At 44.7% G+C, this 22,124-nt stretch overlaps 4 protein-coding genes across 5 annotated transcripts in view; 1 reads left to right on the forward strand and 3 right to left on the reverse strand.

Moving 5' to 3' along the window:
* Positions 1-22,124, reverse strand: part of CD63 (CD63 molecule) — a 193,365-nt gene that overhangs the window by 78,955 nt on the left and 92,286 nt on the right. The gene's annotated exons all lie outside the window — the stretch shown is intronic.
* The window catches only part of SARNP (SAP domain containing ribonucleoprotein), a 162,821-nt gene that overhangs the window by 48,417 nt on the left and 92,280 nt on the right, over positions 1-22,124 (reverse strand). The window contains exon 2 of the mRNA XM_020287567.2: positions 8,166-8,222. Within this exon, the coding sequence (XP_020143156.1) occupies positions 8,166-8,201 (36 nt within the window). The 5' untranslated portion in view covers positions 8,202-8,222. The remainder of the gene's footprint in view (positions 1-8,165; positions 8,223-22,124) is intronic.
* ORMDL2 (ORMDL sphingolipid biosynthesis regulator 2) lies at positions 8,533-11,543 on the forward strand. Of its 2 annotated transcripts, none has more exons than XM_012753063.3 (4): positions 8,533-8,611; positions 9,499-9,673; positions 9,843-9,994; positions 11,043-11,543. In XM_012753063.3, the coding sequence occupies exons 2-4, from the start codon at positions 9,500-9,502 to the stop codon at positions 11,176-11,178; spliced, it is 462 nt and encodes a 153-aa protein (XP_012608517.1). In that variant the 5' UTR covers positions 8,533-8,611; position 9,499; the 3' UTR covers positions 11,179-11,543. The 2 variants fall into 2 exon arrangements, with proteins under 2 accessions (XP_012608517.1, XP_075863464.1); XM_076007349.1 differs by having other exon boundaries at positions 8,535-8,559.
* On the reverse strand, positions 12,407-22,010 carry DNAJC14 (DnaJ heat shock protein family (Hsp40) member C14). Its single transcript, XM_012753013.3, has 7 exons — positions 21,196-22,010; positions 19,269-20,734; positions 14,919-15,025; positions 14,589-14,708; positions 14,018-14,178; positions 13,271-13,373; positions 12,407-12,724 (listed from the first exon to the last, which is right to left on the reverse strand). Exons 2-7 carry the CDS (start codon positions 20,676-20,678, stop codon positions 12,514-12,516), a joined length of 2,112 nt encoding a protein of 703 aa, XP_012608467.1. The 5' UTR covers positions 20,679-20,734; positions 21,196-22,010; the 3' UTR covers positions 12,407-12,513.

Raw genomic sequence — 22,124 nt, forward strand, 5'->3', positions numbered from 1 at the left:
ACAATACCTAAAGTGGAGCGCCTGGTTACTCACTTTACTGAGGAGACTTTCCTCTCAAAGCCTCAGCTTGCAGCACGCACAGGATGGCCGGGACCTGACAGGGGAGCCGACCTTGTTGGTGGGGCTGCCCGCACCTTTCTAGTCACCTGTGGGATAGTAGCTGTCATAATGAGGAAGATGAGAAGGGCTGCTCCTCTTCTTTACCGCTCCTCAATGAAATGCATGGGTTTTGCAGATACGCTGCGTAGCCACGCCCATCACTAGGTCTTATTTTCGGGGTAGGGCTTATATTGCACAGATGCTTAGAAATCCTGCTAGGGCTTATTTTATGGATAGGTCTTATTTTCGGGGAAACATGGTATGTGCTTCTCTGTCTCTCACTAGATTTGAGGACAGAGACCATGTCTCTGTGGAATCCATAACCCCACCCACCCAAGTGCCTCCCAGAGCCTGGCTCTAACAACCTAGGGCTGGGGCTTTGCAGTCAGGCCACCAGCTCCCAGTTCCAGCCCTACCACTTGGGAGTAGCTGCCTGCCCTCTGGCAGTTTTGTAACCTCTCCCAGCCCCTGGGCTGTAGTGAGGATTAAAAGGTGGTAGCTAGGCTGGCCAGGTGGTGACTCAAGCCTGTAATCCTAGCACTCTGGGAGGCTGAGGCAGAAGGATAGTTTGAGCTCAGGAGTTCAAGACAAGCCTGAGCAAGAGCAAGACCCGTCTCTACTAAAAATAGAAAAGTTAGCCTAAGCAAGAGAGAGACCTCATCTCCACCAAAAAATAGAAAAAAAATTAGCAGGGCTAGTCCCAGCTACTTGGAAGGCTAAAGCAGGAGGATTGTTTGAGTCCAGGAGTTCGAGGTGGCAGTGAGCTGTGCTGATGCCACTGCACTCTAACCAGGGTGACAGAGTGAGACCCTGTCTCAAAAAAAAAAAAAAAAAAGGTGGTATCTAACAGGAAGGGGTTGGGCATTGGCCTACCCATTCTTTCATTAATGCAACAGCTCCTGGTCAGGGCCTCTAAATGTGCAAGGCACAGTGCTGCAGGGAACACAGCGTTTGTCTTCTGGGAAAAAAAAATTAATTTTTTGGCCAGGCAAGGTGACTCACGCCTTGTAATCCTAGCACTCTAGGAGGTGGAGACGGGAGGATCGCTCAAGGTCAGGAGTTCAAGACCAGAGTTCAAGACCAGCCTGAGCCAGAACAAGACCCTATCTCTAATAAAAAATAGAAAAAAAAAATTAGATGGTCAACTAAAAATAGAAAAATTAGCTGGGTATGGTGGCACTCGCCTGTAGTCCCAGCTACTCGGGAGACTGAGGCAGGAAGATCACTTGAGCCTAGGAATTTGAGGTTGCTATGAGCTATGCTGACACCATGGCGCTCTAGCCTGGGCAACAGAGCAAGATTCTGTTTCAAAAAAATAAAAATTAAAAAAAAATTTAATTTTTAAAAATCTTGTTTGTCAGTATCAATAAAGAATTCTCCATTCTACCCCATCCAACCTACAGAGAAAGAACAGATCAACTGACCCATAATACAAATGACATTAATCATGCATCATCCTGTGATTTCTTCTAGTTTACTAATCTTGAATTTTGACTAAAATCTTTTATTATAAATCTTTTTCGTTGGGCATGGTGGCAAGTGCCTGTAATCCTAGCTACTCAGGAGGCTAAAGTGGGAGGATCACTTGAGCCCAACGAGTTGGAGTTGGAGACCAGCCTGGGCAACATATCAAGACTCCATCTTTAAAAAAAAATCTTTTTCATCTGTTATTTCTCCACATAGTTTCTAAACTCTTTGAGTTCAGAGATGTTTTATATCACCTATAACATTTCATACAATAGAAATTCAAATTTATTTTCAAAACTAGTATGTGCCAGGCAAAGTACTAAGTGCTTTGAATGTATTTTCTCATTTAATCCTTACAAACAAACCTAAGTGGTTGGTATTATGACACCACTTCATAAATTAAGAAAATGAGGCTTAAAGAGCTTCAATAACTTACTTAAAATCACACAGCTTATTAAATAGTAGAGCCAATATGCCAGCTCAGGTCTCTCTGATTTAAACCCAATCCTAACTACCAACATACTGACATTTCTTTTCTTTCTCTCTTTCTCCCTTTACTACTCTCTACTCAAGATTCCTTCTTTGGCCTTCTCATTCCACTTCTTTCAAAGGCTAATTCACTTCCCTGAATCCAACCATCAGTAAATCTTATCAGCTATACCTTCAAAATATATCTAGAATCTAATCCCTTCTCACCACTGCAAACACTACTACTCTAGTCTTTGTCTCACATAGATTACTGTCAAAGCTCTTCAGCACTTGCCACATAGTTTATTCCCAATAAAGTAGTCAGAGTGATCTTTTGAAAATTTAAGTCAGAACATGCCACTCCTCTATTCAAAAACCATCCACTGGTTTCCTAACTCAATAAGGTTAAAAGCCTGAGTCCTAACTATAACCTACAAGGCCCTGTACAATCTGCTCTCCCCCTCCTCCACTGTTACCTTTTATTACCACTGCTCACTCTGAAAAGCCAACCTGCCCTTGTGTTATTCCTAACATTTTGCACACGGGTTATTCCTTCACCTCCTTCAAGTCTGTGTAAATATCACTTTCTCAATGAAGCCTTCCCCAGTCACTCCATTGAAAATTACAATACTCTTTGTACTGTACTATATCCCCCTTTCCTACTTCTCTCTATATACCTTATCCCCATTTGATATATTATAAATTTTACCTATTTATTGTGCCTTCCTCCAGTAAAACATAAGCTCCATGAGAGTAAGGACTTTGTTTTGTTCACTGCTTTTTTGTTCATTGTATCCTACCACCTATTGTAACTGTCACATGGCAGGTGTTCCATAAGCCTTTTTTTTTTTTAATAAACCCCAAATCTTCATCATTAGATCTCAACTCATTTTCTTTTTTTTTTTTTTTTTGAGACAGAGTTTTACTCTGTTGCCGGGGCTAGAGTGCCGTGGTATCAGCCTAGCTCACAGCAACCTCAAACTCCTGGCCTCAAACAATCCTTCTGCCTCAGCCTCAGCCTCCCCAGTAGCTGGGACTACAGGCATGCGCCACCATGCCCGGCTAAATTTTTCTATATATTTTTAGTTGGCCAATTAATTTCTTTCTATTTTTAGTAGAGATGGGGTCTCTCTCTTGCTCAGGCTGGTTTCGAACTTCTGACCTTAAGCAATCCTCCTGCCTCAGCCTCCCAGAGTGCTAGGATTACAGGCATGATCCACCACGCCTGGCAACATAGTGTTTAACTGATTTTTTTAAAAAAGTACAGGGGGCTGGGTGCGGTGGCTCACACCTGTAATCCTAGCACTCTGGGAGGCAGGGGCGGGCGGATCGCTAAAGGTCAAGAGTTTGAAACAAGCCTGAGCAAGAGTGAGACTCCATCTCTACTATAAGAAATTAATTGGCCAACTAAATATAGATATATAAAATTAGTGGGGCATGGTGGCGCATGCCTGTAGTCCCAGCTACTTGGGAGGCTGAGGCAGAAGGATTGCTTGAGCCCAGGAGTTTGAGGTTGCTGTGAGCTACACTGACGCCACAGCACTCTAGCCAGGGCAACAGAGTGAGACTGTGCCTCAAAAAAAAAAAAAAAAAGTACAGCGTCCTATGAAAGCATATAAAAAGTAGCCTTACCATGTGTTTGGATAGGGAGAACAGGGAAGACTTCCTTGGGTAAATGATGTTTGACTGTTATCTGGAGGGTGTCTAAGTAGTTAGATAAAGGCATGGGGGAGGGAGGGTGGCAAAAGCACTGTAGCCAAAAGAAAACTCCAAGTGCAGCATATATGAAGATTCTGTAGGAAGAGGGAGAGGCAGTGTTCAGTAATCAAGAACATGAATTTTGGGCCAGGCGCGGTGGCTCATGCCTGTAATCCTAGCACTCTGGGAGGCCGAGGCAGGTGGATCGCTCAAGGTCAGGAGTTTGAAACCAGCCTGAGCAAGAGCAAGACCCCGTCTCTACTAAAAATAGAAAGAAACTAATTGACCAACTAAAAATATATACGAAAAATTAGCCAGGCATGGTGGTGCATGCCTGTAGTCCCAGCCACTCGGGAGGCTGAGGCAGAAGGATTGCTTGAGCCCAGGAATTTGAGGTTGCTGTGAGCTAGGCTGACGCCACGGCACTCACTTTAACCTGAGCAACAAAGTGAGACTCTGTCTCAAAAAAAAAAAAGAACATGAATTTTGGAGACTCCCTGGATTTGATATACTACATATTAGCTATGCAACTGAGGATAAATTACTCAATTAGTTACCCTCTCTGAGCTTCAGTTTTTCTTATTTTGAAATGGTGATAATAGAGATATTTACTTTATAGGGTTATGTGAGAATTAAATCAGTTAATGTGCGTAAATGGATTTGATCAGTGCTTGTCACATAGTAAATGCTATATAAGTGTAGCAATTAATCAACACAGTCATTCTGAGGACATGAAATAAAATAAGGCCACTGTAGTTGGAGTGTGAGACACTAAGATGGAGGCCTGACGTGATGGCTCACACCTGTAATCCTAGCACTCTGAGAGGCCCAGGCAGGAGGATCACTCAAGGTCAGGCGTTCAAAACCAGCCTGAGCAAGAGCGAGAGGCCATCTGTACTAAAAACAGAAACAAATTAATTGGCCAACTAAAAATATATAGAGAAAAAATTAGCCAGGCATGGTGGTGCATGCCTGTAGTCCCAGCTACTTGGGAGGCTGAGACAGAAGGATTGCTTGAGCCCAGGAGTTTGAGGTTGCTGTGAGCTAGGCTGATGCCATGACACTCTAGCCTGGGCTACAAAGTGAGACTCTGTTTCAAAAAAAAAAAAAAAGAAAGAAAGAAAGAAAGAAAGAAACTAAGGTGGAGAGATTGTCAGGAATATATTAATAATTAAAGGGTTTTAAGCAGAGGTATGACTATCACAACGACTACAAACATCTAACTTTTGAAATACCTCCCCTTCCAGATTCCATCCTCCATACAACCAAAAGAACAAAAACTGGGCCGGGCGCGGTGGCTCACGCCTGTTATCCTAGCACTCTGGGAGGCCGAGGCGGGTGGATTACTCGAGGTCAGGAGTTCGAAAACAGCCTGAGCACGAGCGAGACCCCGTCTCTACTATAAATAGAAAGGAATTAATTGGCCAACTAATTATATATATATAAATTAGCCGGGCATTGTGGCACATGCCTGTAGTCCCAGCTACTCGGGAGGCTGAGGCAGAAGGATTACTTGAGCCCAGGAGTTTGAGGTTGCTGTGAGCTAAGCTGACGCCACGGCACTCACTATAGCCTGGGCAACAAGCGAGACTCTGTCTCAAAAAAAAAAAAAAAAAAAAAAAAGAACAAAAACTGATCACATCAGCCTCCTCCTTTCCAATTCCCAAAGGCTCCAAGCACTACTTATGACTACATGACAAGAACCAGAACTCCTCACACAAGTTAGAAAGCCCTTTTCAATAACACTCCAGTTTACCTATATAGTCAATTTACCTACTTTCCTTTCCAAACTATCTTCAACCACCAACATATATGCACACTTTATGTTTCGTTTTGTTTTTTTAAGACAGTGTTGCTCTGTTGCCAGGGCTAGAGCGTCGTAGGGTCAGCCTAGATCATAGCAACCTCAAACTCCTGGGCTCAAGCCATCCTCCTGCCTCAGCCTCCCAAGTAACTGGAACTACAAGGCATGTGCCACCAAGCTCAGCTAACTTTTTCTATTTTTAGTTGTTCAGCTAATTTCTATTTTTAGTATAGACGGGGTCTCACTCTTGCTCAGGCTGGTCTTGAACTCCTGACCTCAAGTGATCCTCACGCCTCAGCCTCCCAAAGTGCTAGGATTACAGATGTGAGTCACCATGCCCAGCCTTTATGTTTTAATTATACAAATGTTCCACTATTCTCAACACTCTGACACTACTACAGCTTTCTCCTCTCTTCTGCCATAGTTCCTTTTCTCAAGTTTAACAGGAAATCTGATACTGTTACAGTTCAAGGCATCTTCACCCCCAGTTCAATCTCTCTTTCCAAGTATGTTAGAATGACTGCATTTCTACAAAATCTTCAAAAACTTGCAATTGATATGAACTTACACATCAATTCAGACAGATAATACACTATTTCTTCTCCCTACTTCAAAACTTATTCCTTTCCTCAGAGGTCCCATATTAAAGCCCAAAATTCTCTTTATGAAGATACAAAGATTGTTTAAAAGGCTATAAAACACTAAGTCAACGCAAGGTCAAGATAACTCCACCAAGATCACCAGAGGAAACAAACATTAACTGTCGTAAAAGTCAGTATTAAAGGCATGGGTTCTTAACCAGAGGTCCATGGACTCCTCAGGGCTACAAGGTAGTTTTATGAAGCCCCTCAAATTGCATGCAAAGTATGAGTACATGCCTTTTTCTGGGGAGAGGGTCCATACCTTTCATGAGAGTTTCAAAGATATCTGTGACCTCCAAAAGGTTAAGAAGTACTCTAGAGAAAAAGCAAAGACAAGCAAATATGATTAAAGAGTGAGTTCTTTTTAGGGTGTCAGGAGTGGCTCATGTTCTCTTAGGCTGTAATACCTGAAATCAGGTCAGAGGACATTATGTAAAAGTGACTTATCCAATCAAATACAAATTTAATAGAGACCTGACAAATGCAGATGTGATGGGAGGAGGAATTTCATAACCCAATATAAAATCCATAAAAGCAAGTCATGAGGAAGCTAGTGACTTACTCCAGGGGTTTCAAAATTAGGAAGAAAACATTAGCTCTTCTATACATATTTCCTTTTTATCCCATTCATTCAAAAATTCATTTTCTGCATGTTTTATAACATACATAATGATACATAAGTATATAATATATACAAATAAGTATCATGTGTATAAAATGGAGGTGATTGTTCAATTTATTTTTACTCATCACAATAAATATTAGGAGGCCACTGACACAGTCTGCATTTCAGCACCACCGAGTTAACAGTAACTCCAGAATAACACAAAAACCAACTAGTAAAGTTTAGAATCCAAGAGTAAGAAATATATCAGCTTTCATAGAAAGACTAATTGGTGTCAACTAAAAGGCCCTCTCCCCACCCTTACTCTCCTTAAAGCTTTAAAAAAAAAAAAAAAAAGCTCATCAGGCTTTAAAGGATCAGTTTTCAGTGTTGGCTAAATCAGCCTGGTTTGTCCAAGGTTCCCAGGGTAACAGGACTAAAATATCTAATGGGAAAACTACTTGTGCAACCACAAATAGACAATGAATCAAGATATCCTCTTCATTCAACATAAAAGAATGTTTCTTCCAGTGAGAAAGCTACGAAGATTCCCAAGACAATTTAAAACAGCTTCTGTGATTCAGAGTGTCACCGAATGGTGACACCAAGAGATATAAGGTCCATCCGCGGTAAGAAATGGGACAAAGATAACCCTAACCTTGTAATTGTTTTTCCAAAATACTTCAATTATGAGTTCTCTGTGGTGGTAGGGGATGCTGTGAGGGAAAAGCCAGCAAGCGGAGAACCGCGTGAGAAGACTCCAAAAACTTTTAAATCTGAGGTGTCTGTACTTTTACTAATTCTTAAGCCTCCTCAACCCCAGGCTTCTATGTAGAAGCCTCTCCCCGGTTTCGAAATTCGGCCCGGGGGCGTAACCCCACCTAGAAAAAGGGAGTGAAAGCATTTTCTAGATCGTGTTTGAGACCTATTCAGATTGCAATACACAAAAGTGCCATCATCTGCTAACAGGGAAATCTGAGCTTTGGACAACAAATGGGAAAGCATCAACCCAGGGAGAAAAAGGAGGTCCAGCGTCCGGCATGGGGCAAAGAGGAGGGATCACTGACGTAATGCAGCTCTGACGAGAAATAAAGACTATAACAGGCAAAAAGCACTTACAGAAGCCGGTGGGGAAGGGTGATGGGCGATACAACGATTAAGATGGGAGCAGAAATAACCGATAACGATAGCGGTAAAACCGTAAGAAGAAATAGGAAATTAGGAAGGCGTAGTGAGGCAGGGAGGTACAAAAGAATTACGGCGGAAGCCGGGAAACGAAGTGGAAAAGCCTCAAGAAGAACACGTAGGAGAAAAAGGCGCAAGCCACCTTGTAGAATTCAGTCGCCAGAAAAGTCCAACTAAACCCTTCCCCGCCTCACAGTACCTTCAGCTTATGGAGCTCCACCGTCTCCGTCGCCATCTTGTTACCCCTCACTCCACTAGGGCCCCCACCCGCTGCCTCCGCCTCCAGGAGATCCCGCCTAGGCGTAGAGATCCTGAGCTGACCAATCACTGTCTCTCTTACTCCCACCCCATACCATCAGCTCTTTCCATTAGTCAATAGGTGGTGTCGCTCTCACTCCTCTCCTCAGCTTTCCCCACGCCTCTCAAAAGGTGGGACGGGGAGAAGGGCGGGTTCTACAAGATCCGAACGACAGAAATAGCAGCCAATTGTGCGTCCTCATTACAGACCACCAACCAATGGGTAATGGCAGCGCTGATTCTGTTCCACCAATAGCGAGAGCGCAGATGGATAGGCTTCTTCCTGGAGACCACAGGTGTGGAATCGAGAGTCGCGCCCCTAGCCGAACGGGCTTCTGAAGCTGGCAGGTAGGAGCTATCAGGAGGCTGGAAAGGGTTACCGAAGAAAAATGATGGGCGGCGAAAAGGGTGGCTAGTTAAAAACCGAAAGGGGAACGCTGAAGAGAGCCCCGAAAGGAACCCATGAACAAGAGAGGGAAGCTGGGAGGATCAGGGGGCGGGTTCAATACTAGGGTTTAGAGAATTTTAGGTAGAGAGGGCAAGAGCTACTTCCTAACCAGGCTTCATCAGCTTTACAGCTAGCACGATTTTAAACACCCAAATTCAGACGATCACACCTGCCCCTGGAGTCAGGGCTAAGGCTCCATCTCTCGAAGCGTTGAGTTCAAGTCCCTTCCTAGCCCAGTCCAGAAGCCCGGCTTAAGTTCTTACAGCGAGAGAGAAGGAATGGGGATATCGGCTGCTTAAATGCCACGGGCGTGAGGGACAGGGCGGACAAGCCCCAGAGAAAAAGGTTGGGCCTAAAGTTAGCTTTACTCTCATCCCTTCTTAGTGGTTCCCTGATTGATTCCACGACTGTCTTCTGGAATCCTGGGTGTATGTGACCTCTTCATGATTCCTTATTAACTTCTTCAAGAAAGTGAAGTGAGACACTGTTTCCCTTGCTCCTTCCTTGAAGTGGATGCCCCAAAGCTGGGCTTACACCTTCATGTTACAGTTGAAGTGTAAAGATTAGAGTAAAATTAATCATGTCTCTAAAATGTAAGGACTCTTCTATTTAACCATTTAAAGTTTTCCCCAAGTCTTCAGTTTTTCCTTTCTGCGTGATGAGGAAGTTCTTTCATTCCAAGAGTTCAGGGGATTTTGATTATTTGGGATACAAATGGGAGAACAAACTCAAAAAGGGATTTAGAGTAAATTGAGTTGATCTCCTGCCTGGTCACCCATTATGGTAGGATGAATGTGGGGGTGGCACACAGCGAAGTAAACCCCAACACTCGAGTGATGAATAGCCGGGGCATCTGGCTGGCCTACATCATCTTGGTAGGACTGCTGCATGTGGTTCTACTCAGCATCCCCTTCTTCAGCATTCCTGTTGTCTGGACTCTGACCAACGTCATCCATAACTTGGTGAGCACTGAACCACACCTTTGTACCCACCCCAGGCCTTTCCCAACCAAAACCAAAATAAAATCACCAGTTGTTTGGGGGTTTATGTCTTCCTTTTGGGATCTTCGCATAATTCTTGGGCTGAAGAACTATTTTCTGCCCTTCATACTGCCCGCTTCCCTCTTCCCAGGCAATGTATGTCTTCCTACATACGGTGAAAGGGACACCTTTTGAAACCCCTGACCAAGGAAAGGCTCGGCTACTGACACACTGGGAGCAGATGGACTATGGGCTCCAGTTTACCTCTTCCCGCAAGTTCCTCAGCATCTCTCCTATTGTGCTGTGAGTCTATGCTGGGTTAGAAAAGAGTTCCAAGAGCCAAGTTGAAAGGCCCATAGGGAAGCTTTTAAAAAGTAGGCTATCCAAGTAAGACTCTTTGAAGATATTATGGTATACTAAGTCCACAGAGAGCACTAAAAGTAGAAGACAGTGGGGCCAAGTGTGGTGGCTCACACCTGTAATCCCAGCACTTTGGGAGGCCAATGTGGGAGGATGGCTTGAGACCAGGAGTTCAAGACCAGCCTGAGCAAGAGTGAGATCCCATATCTACAAAAAAATAGAAAAATTAGCCAGGTGTAGTGGCACACACCTGTAGTCCCAGCTACTCGGGAGGCTGATGCAGAAGGATGGCTTGAACTTAGGACTTTGAGGTTGCAGTGAGCTATGATGACACCATTGCACTCTAGCTGGGGTGAAAAAAAAAAGTAGAAGACAGTGCTGTAATCAAACATCTCTTCCCTTCCCTTGCTGCCTCCTTAGTAGTTGGGGAATGAAGGGACTGAGAAAAAAATAAAGTGCCATGTAAAACTAATTGATTTTATACTTCTAAAATAAGTGAATAGATAAAGGCAGAACTAATGTTAATCTTTAAAAACACTTTAGGGAGTGGAAGCAAAGAGGACCCTAACAGTCATACAGGCTGAAACAGCTTCAGCTGTCATTTGCCATATCATTAATAGTGAAGAAACATAAACTGACTTACATCTCCAGTTAAAGGTGGTATCTGATTATCTCCTGAACTCCAAAGTAAACATTGTTGATATAGCTAGAATATTTTCAGATAGCCTAGGACTACATGCAATAAAACTGGCAAGTGCCTAGTCCCAGCTACTCAGGAGGCTGAAGCAGGAGGACTGCTTGACCCCAGTTCAGTGGCTGTAGTGCATTATGATCGTGCCTTTGAATGGACACTGCACTCCAGCCTGGGCAACATAGCAAGACCCTATCTCAAAAAAACCTTTCTTTAATTAAAAAAAAAAAGGTCACTAGAAAGGCATGAATTTGGATAGGAAAGGCCAACCTCACTCATCCTATTTTTTTCTCTCCCCAGCTACCTCCTGGCCAGCTTCTACACCAAGTATGATGCTGCCCACTTCCTCATCAACACAGCCTCATTGCTCAGTGTACTGCTGCCTAAGTTGCCCCAATTCCATGGGGTTCGTGTCTTTGGCATCAACAAATACTGAGGGATGGGGCTGGGGATAGCTCCATGGACATGGGGAAAGCATTGGAACAAGGGGCTATAATATCCTTCCCTTCTTCTCCATACTTTCTTCTATATCTTGATAGCCTGAGAACTATACAACTTTTCTCAAGCTCCCAGAAAGAGAAGAGATTGGAAAATGGGGCTCTTGGCCCAGTCCTAGTAGGGGCAAGTTTCTTTCAATCAGGAAAGGCAAATGAGATAAGGGCCAAATCATTGTCTTCTGTAGCAGGAAGCCATGTTTGGGGCAGCTTGTTTGGTGATTACATTTTTCCTTATCTTCTATCCCTACCACCTTCTAGCTTTGTTTTGGTGTTTATTTTCCTTATAATAAAGAAAATTGTTTCAGCTATGGCTGCAATTTGATCAGGAAACAAAGTAGGGAGATGTCCTCATAAGGCTAGAGAGGAAAGATAGAATACTGAATTACTGTATAAAACCTTAAGCAATTTTTTAATTCCCTCTCCTTTGGTCCAATAGGAGGTGCCCTTCACTCTCGGCTCACATTTGGTAGGGAAAGGATTCTCAAATGAGAAAAAGGGCTCCAGCTGTATGGGCAAAGAAGAGAGGGAAGGTACAATTTGCCAGTTATATATTTATAGAAAGATAATCCCCTGGCTTTAAATAGATATATACATACAAATATGAACAAACTTAAAAAAATACAAACCCTTAGATCACAAGGGGGCTTCTTGGAACCCACTTAGCCTTCCCCCTCACCCAAGGGCAGCAGGCATGAGTCTCCTTTTTAAAAATTAATTTTGGCCATCCTTGCAGCAACAAGCCTGAAATTGGATGATTTACCCACAAGGTGAAAAAGGGAAAATTCAGAGTTTCCACCCTCTGAACTCTACCATCTCCTATAATTAGGGCTACATGCTTTCTTGTTCTGTCTTTTAACTATTATTCAGGGTGAAGGAGGAAACTTCCTCCTGAAATAGGTCAAGAAAGAAGACAGATTGATAGTTTAAAAACAGGGGGAGTGTCATCTGTTCTAAAAGCAAATGACAAGACAAAGGCATATAGACCCCAGGAAAATACCCAGTTCCCACACCTCAAAGGGATATATTGTCCAGGCCCTATAGGTTCTTTGCTCTAGCCACTCCCTATTTCTTTGGTATTGTCATAAGACAAGATTCAGTTACTGGGTACTGGGGGAGAGGGGAGAGTGGTTCAGGGGCTTCCTACAAGTACTGAGTAACAATTTAAGCTTTCCCTTTTTAAAATATTTAAAAATAAACAAATCAAACTCCATCCTGTGCTGTACACAGCCCTTTTGACTCCCTGACATTGATTTGAGGAAAGAAAAGAAGGGGTGTCAACGTTGGAAGGGCCTCCTAACTTTCTTCCGCCGCTTCGGTTTGGCTTCTCCCTTGGGTACTGTGCTGTTAGGCTTAGAGGCTGCAGTGGCCCTGGGGCCAGGCTGAGGAGCTGCAAATAAGTTCCCATTGGACATCTGGCCTGGGGGTACTTGAAAGATCCGGCTCAAGAAATCCTGAAGGTCAGCAGGAGGGGAATCTGGGGTGGCTCTGAGAGAAAACAGAAGGAATAATAAGGCAAGTGGCATTAGAGCCAGGGTTACCTAAGTTAAAGACACAGGTATACCCAGTCAGTTCCCAAACTTCCCAGAAAATGAGGCACCTAGGTATCCTAAACAGCAGGTCATTTGAAACCACATTCAAAACCAAAATAGTGGGCCAGGGTGCAGTGGCTCACGCCTGTAATCCTAGCACTCTGGGAGGCTAAGGCGGGTAGATAGCTCAAGGTCAGGAGTTAGAAACCAGCCTGAGCAAGAGTGACACCCGTCTCTACTAAAAATAGAAAGATATTAATTGGCAAACTAAAAATATATAGAGAAAAAATTAGCTGGGCATGGTGGTGCATGCCTATAGTCCCAGCTACTCGGGAGGCTGAGGCAGAAGGATTGCTTAACCCCAGGAGTTTGAGGCTGCTGTAAGCTAGGCTGACGCTATGGTACTCTAACCCGGGCAACAGAGTAAGACTCTGTCTCAAGAAAAATAAATTAATTAATTTAAAAAAATAGTGGATAGATTACTGACAGAAACATCACCTACCTCTGCCGTCCACTGGTGCCTGGGATCCGAGAACCAAAGGAGATGTGATAGGGGACTCTGTGGGTATCTGGAGAGATTCCTACACGCTGGCATCCAGCCCACTCTGCAAATGCGAGAAATAGCCAAAAATCACAGTTTAAAGCACATATGCGATCACTTAGTATAAGCTCATATTTTTATTTATTTTTTTAAATTGTTTTATCTTTTGTAGTTCAAAAGTTTATTGAATTTATGTTATCTAAAAGAAAAAGCTTGAAAATTTACTTGAATTGGTTGCTATTTTTCTTTCCTATGCAATTCTATCATTCAGATCTTCTCAACGTCCCATTCCCACCTTTGCTAGTATCACAACTCACAGACCTCGACAATGCTGGAATGCAATTGCCCTATTTTTTTTTTTTTTTGAGACAGAGTCTCACTCTGTTGCCCGGGCTAGAGTGCCGTGGTGTCAGCCTAGCTCACAGCAACCTCAAACTCCTGAGCTCAAGCTATCCTGCTTCAGCCTCCCAAGTAGCTGGGACTACAGGCATGCACCACCATGCCTGGCTAACTTTTTCTATATGTATTTTTAGTTGGCCAATTAATTTCTTTCTATTTTTAGTAGAGACAGGGTCTTGCTCTTACTGAGGCTGGTCTCGAACTCTTGACCTTGAGCAATCCACCCGCCTCAGCCTCCCAGAGTGCTAGGATAACAGGCATGAGGCACCACACCCAGCAAGCCCGTATTTTTAGAGGACAGAAGAATACCTGTAATGTCATACACCTTTCCATCCATCAATGCAAAGTAGGTGATCTTGAGGCCCCACATGCTTGACTCTGCCCAAAAGTCTCCTTCTTCAGCGGGATGTAGCCTCTTACACTCAGCACAGTATCTGGCATTCTTAGGTTCCCGGTCCATTTCAAACCTCCTACAGCCCAACAAGAGGATAGTTCCTTAATAATTTGTCAAGTCTCCATAAGCATAATGTTTTACAAAAATAAATAAATAAATAAAAATAATTTGTCAGGCCTACCTAGGGCAATGCTAGTAGTCCCATCATTACAAATACAGCTGAAACACCTAAAATTATCTCCACTTAATTGTTTCATATGCCTATGGACCCCCTTGGCTTCAACCTTCATCTTAAAGCTAATTTTTTTTTTCTTACTGCTAATTCAAATCCTTTATCTCTTGAGAGTATGGCAAAGGTAGAAACCTCAGAGTCTTTTTACTCATCCATCATCTCTATCTCACAATTACCAGTAATGACCAAGGAAAGTCTTTGGTTACCCAATCCCTGAGCTGTGGCTGTCCCATCCCTGTCCTCCTATTTCATACCTATGCTTTCCTTGGCATCGGCTACACATCATAGTATTCATTGCCTCCTTGAGGTCATCTTGTAGCTTGGACAGAAACTCATTCACTGACCGGCTCAGCTCATTCTCTGCCATTCGTTTCCTAAGAGAAGAAAGACTTTTTAAGTCAGAGGGTACCGAGGGAAGGACAAAGGGAGACAGATCTATTGGCCTCTTCAGGCCATGGCTAGCTAGAAAGACAAGCAACTTCAGCTCTCTCCACCTCAAAGAGCCTTCATGTAAAAGTCCAGGGGTCTCTCCTATTATGGATTTTTCATTTATCTCATCTGACAATTACCCATCTCCAACTTACATCTCATATTCCTTCCGCCTTTCAGCATTGCTGACAATGTCCCAAGCTGCCCGCAATACCTTGAAGGCCTCCTCAGCTCTCGGATGATGATTTTTGTCAGGATGAACCTACCAAGACAAGACAGATTTCATCACAAATCTATTCCAACCTTCTCTGTATCTTGGTTCTATTCTCATATCAAAGGATTCTCTTTAATTGCTCTTTTTTTTTTTGAGACAGAGTCTCACTTTGTTGCCCAGGCTAGAGTGAGTGCCGTGGCATCAGCCCAGCTCACAGCAACCTCAATCTCCTGGACTTAAGCGATCCTACTGTCTCAGCCTCCCTAGTAGCCAGGACTACAGGCATGTGCCACCATGCCCAGCTAATTTTTTGTATAAATATTTTTAGTTGGTCAATTAATTTCTTTCTATTTTTAGTAGAGACAGGGTCTCGCTCAGACTGGTTTTGAACTCCTGACCTCGAGCAATCCGCCCTCCTGGTCATCCCAGAGTGCTAGGATTACAGGTGTGAGCCACCACGCCCAGCCTTTAATTGCCCTTTTGAAGAGTCGGTGTAGCTTAATGATTAATTGCTCTGACTCTCCAGACAGATCTGGGTTCAAGTCACAGCTCTGTCACTTATTAGCTATATTACCTTCAATAGTTCATTTTTATGGATTGTTGGGGGGATTAAATAGGAATACATATGAAGTATATAGTATAGAATCTGGCACTAGGGTACTCCATCCTAATTTGCCTGGGACTATCCCAGTTTTAGCACTAAAAATCCCATGTCTTAGGAAACCCCTCAATTCAGGTGAATAGGGATGGTTGGTCTCCCTACCTGGCACGCATATACTTAGCCCTTGCATTTTAATTTTATTATCAGTCATAAAGTAAAGGCTCCAAAGATCTCTCATCTTCAAACTCTTTTTTTTTTTTTTTTGAGACAGAGTCTCACTTTGTTGCCCAGGCTAGAGTGAGTGCCGTGGCGTCAGCCTGGCTCACAGCAACCTCAATCTCCGGGGCTCAGCGATCCTACTGCCTCAGCCTCCCAAGTAGCTGGGACTACAGGCATGCACCACCATTCCCGGCTAATTTTTTGTATATATATTTTTAGTTGGTCAATTAATTTATTTCTATTTTTTTTTTTTTTTTTTTGGTAGAGACGGGGTCTCGCTCAGGCTGGTTTCGAACTCCTGACCTTGAGCAATCCGCCCGCCTCGGCCTCCCAAAGTGCTAGGATTACAGGCGTGAGCCACCACGCCCGGCCAAACTCATTTTTTAAACTAGAAAATTTTCATATCCAAAACTTCCTACAATAATCTGCCTTTCTGTCCCAGAAATAAAATATTAGGTTGGTGCAAAATTTAATTGCGGTTTAAGCATTGTTGAAATTTGCCGTTTGATGTTGGAATACATTATTAAATAAATGAGGTTATGTTATACATCATTTTAATGAGCATTTCGTGCCTTATATTTTTGCTAATCACTTATTACTTAGTGTTTAGATTTATTTTAGACCATGGAAATAATGTTAGACAAAAAGCAAATTCAAGTGATTTTTTGGTTTTTTTTTTGAGACAGAGTCTCACTCTGTTGCCCAGACTACAGTGCCGTGGCATCAGCCTAGCTCACAGCAACCTCAAACTCCTGGGCTCAAGTGATCCTCCTGCCTCAGCCCGCTGAGTAGCTGGAACTACAGGCATGTGCCACCATGCTCGGCTAATTTTTTCTATATATTTTTAGTTGCCCAATTAATTTCTTTCTATTTTTAGTAGAAACAGGGTCTCGCTCTTGCTCAGGCTGGTCTTAAACTCCTGAGCTCCAACGATCCACCCGCCTCGGCCTCCCAGAGTGCTAGGATTACAGGCGTGAGCCACCGCACTGGGCCTTGAGCGATTTTCTTATTCAAGTTTGTAAAGCATTGGGAAACAACTTGCAACATCAACAATGCATTTGGCCCAGGAACTGCTAATGACTGTACAATGCAGTGAAGGTTCAAGAATTTTTGCTAAGGATATGAGAGCCTTGAAGATGAGGAGCACAGTGGCCGGCCATCAGAAGTTGACAATGACCATTTGAGAGCAATCATGGAAGTTGATCCTCTTACAACTACAGGAGAAGTTGCTGAAGAACTCAATGTCAACCATTCTAGTCAACCATTCTATAGTCGTTCAGCATTTGAAGCAAATTGGAAAAGCGAAAAAGCTCGTTAAGTGGGTGTCTCATGAGCTGACAGAAAATTGAAAGTCGTTGTTTTAAAGTGTTGTCTTCTCTTATTGTACACAACAATGAACCATTTCTCCATCAGATTGTGATGTGTGACGAAAAGTGGATTTTATATGACAATCGACAACAACCAGCTCAGTGGTTGCACTTAGAAGAAGCTCCAAAGCACTTCCCAAAGCCAAACTTGCACCAAAAAAGGTCATGGTCACTGTTTGGTGGTCTGTTGCCAATCTGATCGACTACAGCTTTCTGAATCCTGGCAAAACCATTACCTCTGAGAAGTATGCTCAGCAAATCAATGAGATGCACCAAAAACTGCAATGCTTTCAGCCAGCATTGGTCAATAGAAAGGGCCTAATTCTTCTCCACAACCATGCCCAACCACACATCACACAACCGACACTTCAAAAGTTGCACAAATTGGGCTACGAAGTTTTGCCTCATCTGCCATATTCACCTGACGTCTTGCCAACCGACTACCACTTCTTCAAGCTTCTCAAAAACTTTTTGTGGGGAAAATGCTTCCACAACCAGGAGGATGCAGAAAGTGCTTTCTAAGAGTTTGTTGAACCCCAAAGCATGGATTTTTACAGCACAGGAATAAACAAACTTGTTTTTTGTTGGTAACAATGTGTTGATTGTAACGGTTCCTATTTTGATTAATAAAGATGTGTTTGAGCCTAGTTATAATGATTAAAAATTCAGGGTCCAAAACCATGATTACTTTTGCACCAACCTAATAGTATTTTGTGATCTCAGAGGCTTCTTATATACTTCTCAGCCTTTTCTCCAAGATAAATAATATCCTCTCTTCCTACCGCCTCCTGATTGTTCCCATACCCATTCCCCCCTCCCAATAAAGCTAGTCTCCTGACTGATCCCAAATAAACAGAATGCTGTTAAGTTCCCCACATTCCCAAGCTAATAGAACAGTTTTTTAGTCATGTTCACAATGGGACCTAATGAGGTTCTTACAAAGCCCAGACACTCTGGCTCAGAACAAGAGAGATCTTTGGGGTGTAGGGGAAGAGGTGTTGATAGTGGGGGGAACTTAACTACATCTCTACTCCAAGAAAAGTTAAGTTGAAAAATGAGAGGTTTTGTAAGAATGATATTCCCCAAGAGAGGATGTCTGCTAAAAGACATGAAGGTAAGAAAAGAGGTCTACTCTTATTAACAATTTGAGGGTAATCAGTTTGTTACCTACTCTAAGAATCCCAGGCTGTCCACTAAGGAGCATGCATTTCTCACCAAAGTAGTTTAGTCCTTCAGTAATTTACAGGCTTGGTGGTTTATTGTACCTTTAATCATTAATAGAAACTTTAGTTGCCCATTTCTCTTTGGTGTCATGCAATCATTGAGGTAATTTGCACACTGTTATGTTTTGCCAGTCCAGCTCCACATACTCGGTAAAAATGTGCCTCCAACACAATTTACACACATTACTTATTTTTATAATATAGTTTTTCTTGTACAGAAATAGGAATAACAATCACATATCTAATAACAGCAACTTAGTATCTACTTCTAATAGCAATTTGATTGCATGCTTGTATTAAACCATTTCCCTTAAGCATACGGTCCATCACAACTTCCACCTGTATACCCCCTCATCAATAAAAGCAACATTTTCATGTATGACATTTTCCTTCCCTTTCCTATTCTGAGTTGCTGGTCTTGAAACAGCTCGTTTTTTTCTACCTGGTCCTGGAATAATCATTCACAGGCATTCCCTGAACCTTCCCCACACTAAGTCCATACTTGCCTTTCTGGGAGAAATAGCTGGGTTTCTCCATGTTTAAAAAGACCCCCTCATTTGTTAAGGGGAGAGCAACTGAGGTACTCTCTGACCAGGCCTCTTCCTCACCCTAGTTAGAGGGACTTCACCTAAATATTCCAGGGTTAGTGAGTTCAACTCTGCCTGATATACCAGGTTCAAAAAACTGAAAATGGAGGGAAGATCAGATCCCATAGTAGAGGAGTTAAAGTTTTTATGACTCTTTCCTAAGAATATGTTATTCTTCAGCTTCAAGTTGACTTTTCACTCTGCCTTCCCTTTATTCCACTCTCCCTAAAATTGAACTAGAAAATAAAATATGGGAACAAAAGAGGAAAAGGAAACTGAGCAGAAAGTACTCACCATCACTGCCAGCTGTCTATAGGCCTTCTTCAGTTCAACATCTGATGCTGTAGCTTCAACCCCCAGCACATGGAAAGGGTTTAACTCATCCTCAGGAACCCCAGCCATGGTCAACAGTCGAGCCACTTCCTCTTCAGGCTGGCAGTAGCGCCCACTAGCTACAGGTGTATTCCCCTGCCTGTTAGTCCTCTGTTTGACCCAAGGCAACTCCAGCCAGCCCCACTGAACTATTCTTACCAGCTGCTGCCACAGCCTGCTATCTCTCAACAGCGTCAAGCAACGCTGCAAGGCAGGAGAATCCCACCAAGAGAAGAGCCAGGTGGCCTTATCCCTCCAGCCTAATCGGTCACCAAGTCCCACCAGAAACCGCCAGCCCAACTGTAGACAGCCCAAAAAGAGGGCTACAGCCAGAAGCAGCAAAGCACCCAGTAGCCTAAGGAGACGGGTAAACAACCCTGCCCCATAGTAAAACCCCTGGCTTAGAAATTGGAATATCACCTGGGCCCAGCCACCCAGCCGCCCTGCCCAGATTCCCACCCAAACTCGAAAAAGGTCCAGATCACTGCTTTTCAGCTGCCTGCATGCATAGATGAGATGGCCACAAGTTTCTACATACTTTCCCACCAATACCAGCAGTTCAATCAGCCCCCAGAAACCCGCCTGTCCAAGCTGGCATAGTTCCTCTGCTCCCCACAATCCCAGGCCTCTGCGCTTATCTGCCTGACTTCGTTTCCGCCCTAGCCGATGTCGACCAGGGGATCTGGGATCTCTACGTCCACCCTCCCGAGTATCTTCCTTGGTTGGAAAGCGGTGCCGCTGTTTGCGGGATGGGGGCTTCTTTCCACTGGACACACGTGAAAAATCACTGGGGAACTTAAGAGGTTCCTCATCATCATATTCCTCTTCCAACTCTTCATCTTCCCCCAAGGCTGGAGAGGTACAGTGGTGGCAAAAGTTGCTAGAAGAGCCATCTCCTCCGTCAGAGTAAGGCCCTTCAGGGATTCCAGGGGTTCCCTGGCAGTTGCAAGCAGATGGAATGGAAAGAAAAGAAGGGTTCCCATCCTCCTGGTAACCAGCCCCATTCTCCCTTGAGAGTTCCTGGTCCACTCCTGACTCTTCTTCTGAAGATGCCTCACTCTGATCAGGGTCTTCTCCGTCCCTAGGTGGTCCTGGACCCCTTGGGGGGCCATGGCTTGGATCCGACCAATGGGCTGGGTTTGGGGGCTGTGTGTACTTAGGACCAGAGTGCTCTGTGAGGCAGCGGGTACCATTAGGAGTCTCTGCTGAATCCCTGAGTCCTGAGAATGAAAGTATTTCAGGGTCCACAGAGGGTCCTAAAGTCCTGAGGGGGGCACCACCACTGTGGTGGGCTCCACACAACCCTCCTTCTCCGGGGTGCTTCTGGGCCATGACCCCGGGGCTTCCTGAGGGTCTTAGGTCACAGCCATCATGATAAGTTCTGATGCCTGTAACAAAGATATCAAGGTAGGAATGGTCAAGGATGGGACCGAGAGAAGTGTTAAATAATCTTAAATTGGAGGCACATTTAATGCACCCATCTCCCGTGTCTTCCCAAGTTCTTCTGGGGCATTTGCTACCCCTAGCAATAGGCCAGAACTACACACTAACCACAGCCCTGTTTACTCCCTCCCCCCCTCCTCCAAATCCCTTAAGTTTTTCTTCTTTCCCCAGAAAGCTATAATCTTCAAGCAGAAAAAAAAAAAAACGAGCTACCGCAAAGGGTGTGGTCGGGGGGTCACTCTTAGGAAAAAAGGAAAGACGGCCGGAAAGGGGGGCCGCAGACTCCAAGAAAAGGGTGGAGACTGTGCGGCCCTTAAGGAAAACCTGGGGGCGGAGCTTAGAATCGACCCCGAAAAAGACTACCAGGGAACACACCGGATGGGTAGAAGGGGCGAAGGTAACGTACCGAAGAGCGGCGGTAACTCCTCCCCCTCGAGCAACTGGGCCTGGGGCCAGGGGGAGCTACGAGAGCAGCTCCCCCGGCTCCGCCTCCCGCTCACACTCTGCTTCCGCCTTCCGTCCCCCCTCGGCCGCCGACTTGCGCCGACTTCCACTTCCGGGGTCAACAGGGAAGAGAAGGGAAGGAAAAGAAAAAGCGGTTGGCCAAGGCGCGAGCCAGTCCAGCAAGCGCTGAGTCAAATCAGAGGAGGTGGTCTTAGGGAAGCGCTGGCCCCGCCCCTTAAAGGGCCCTCTGCTGTCGCCCTCCGCGTGCTGGAATGGGATCTCTGCGAGTTGCACCGCTGGAAGCGAAGCAAGTGGGCTGCGCACCAACGCCTGCGAACTGGGGGCAGACTCTCAGGATTGCTCTGGTTGTATTCCCGAGCTTTGCCGAAACTGGGAGATGAAGGACAGCCACTAAGCCACACATAGTCTGTTTCCCTTGCAGACAAAACCAGGGAGCTCAAAGGAGTCACTGCCCTGATTCTTTCCCTGCCGGCTGCAGCGAGGACAGAGGCCCCTTTGTATTCAGCGGAGGTGGAGCGCAGGAGAGGGTGCCTCGGCCTAGCCCCCGCCCAGGGTCGGCAGCGCTGCCACTCCTTTCGCAGCAACCCTCAGCCTCCCCCGCTCCTGACCCAGCTGGAGAGCTGCCCTTTTATAACTGCAGCTCCTACGGCCCGGATCCGCGGCTCTGGACGCAGCTCCTAGGCCCGGTCACGGAGCAGTACCGGGGACTGGGAGCGTAGCTCCGCTGGGCTCAGAACCATAGCCGAGTGCCAAAGAACACTGAACTCTTCTGCATGCTGCTTTGCATCTCATCTGCATACCAAGCGATTCTGTCGACGTCGTTACGCGCCCCCGCCCCCACGCAGACCCAGCTATGTCCCCTCTCCGGCG

This window comes from Microcebus murinus, chromosome 10 (genome assembly GCF_040939455.1).
Source record: "Microcebus murinus isolate Inina chromosome 10, M.murinus_Inina_mat1.0, whole genome shotgun sequence".
In the NCBI taxonomy this organism is placed as follows: Eukaryota; Metazoa; Chordata; class Mammalia; order Primates; family Cheirogaleidae; genus Microcebus; species Microcebus murinus.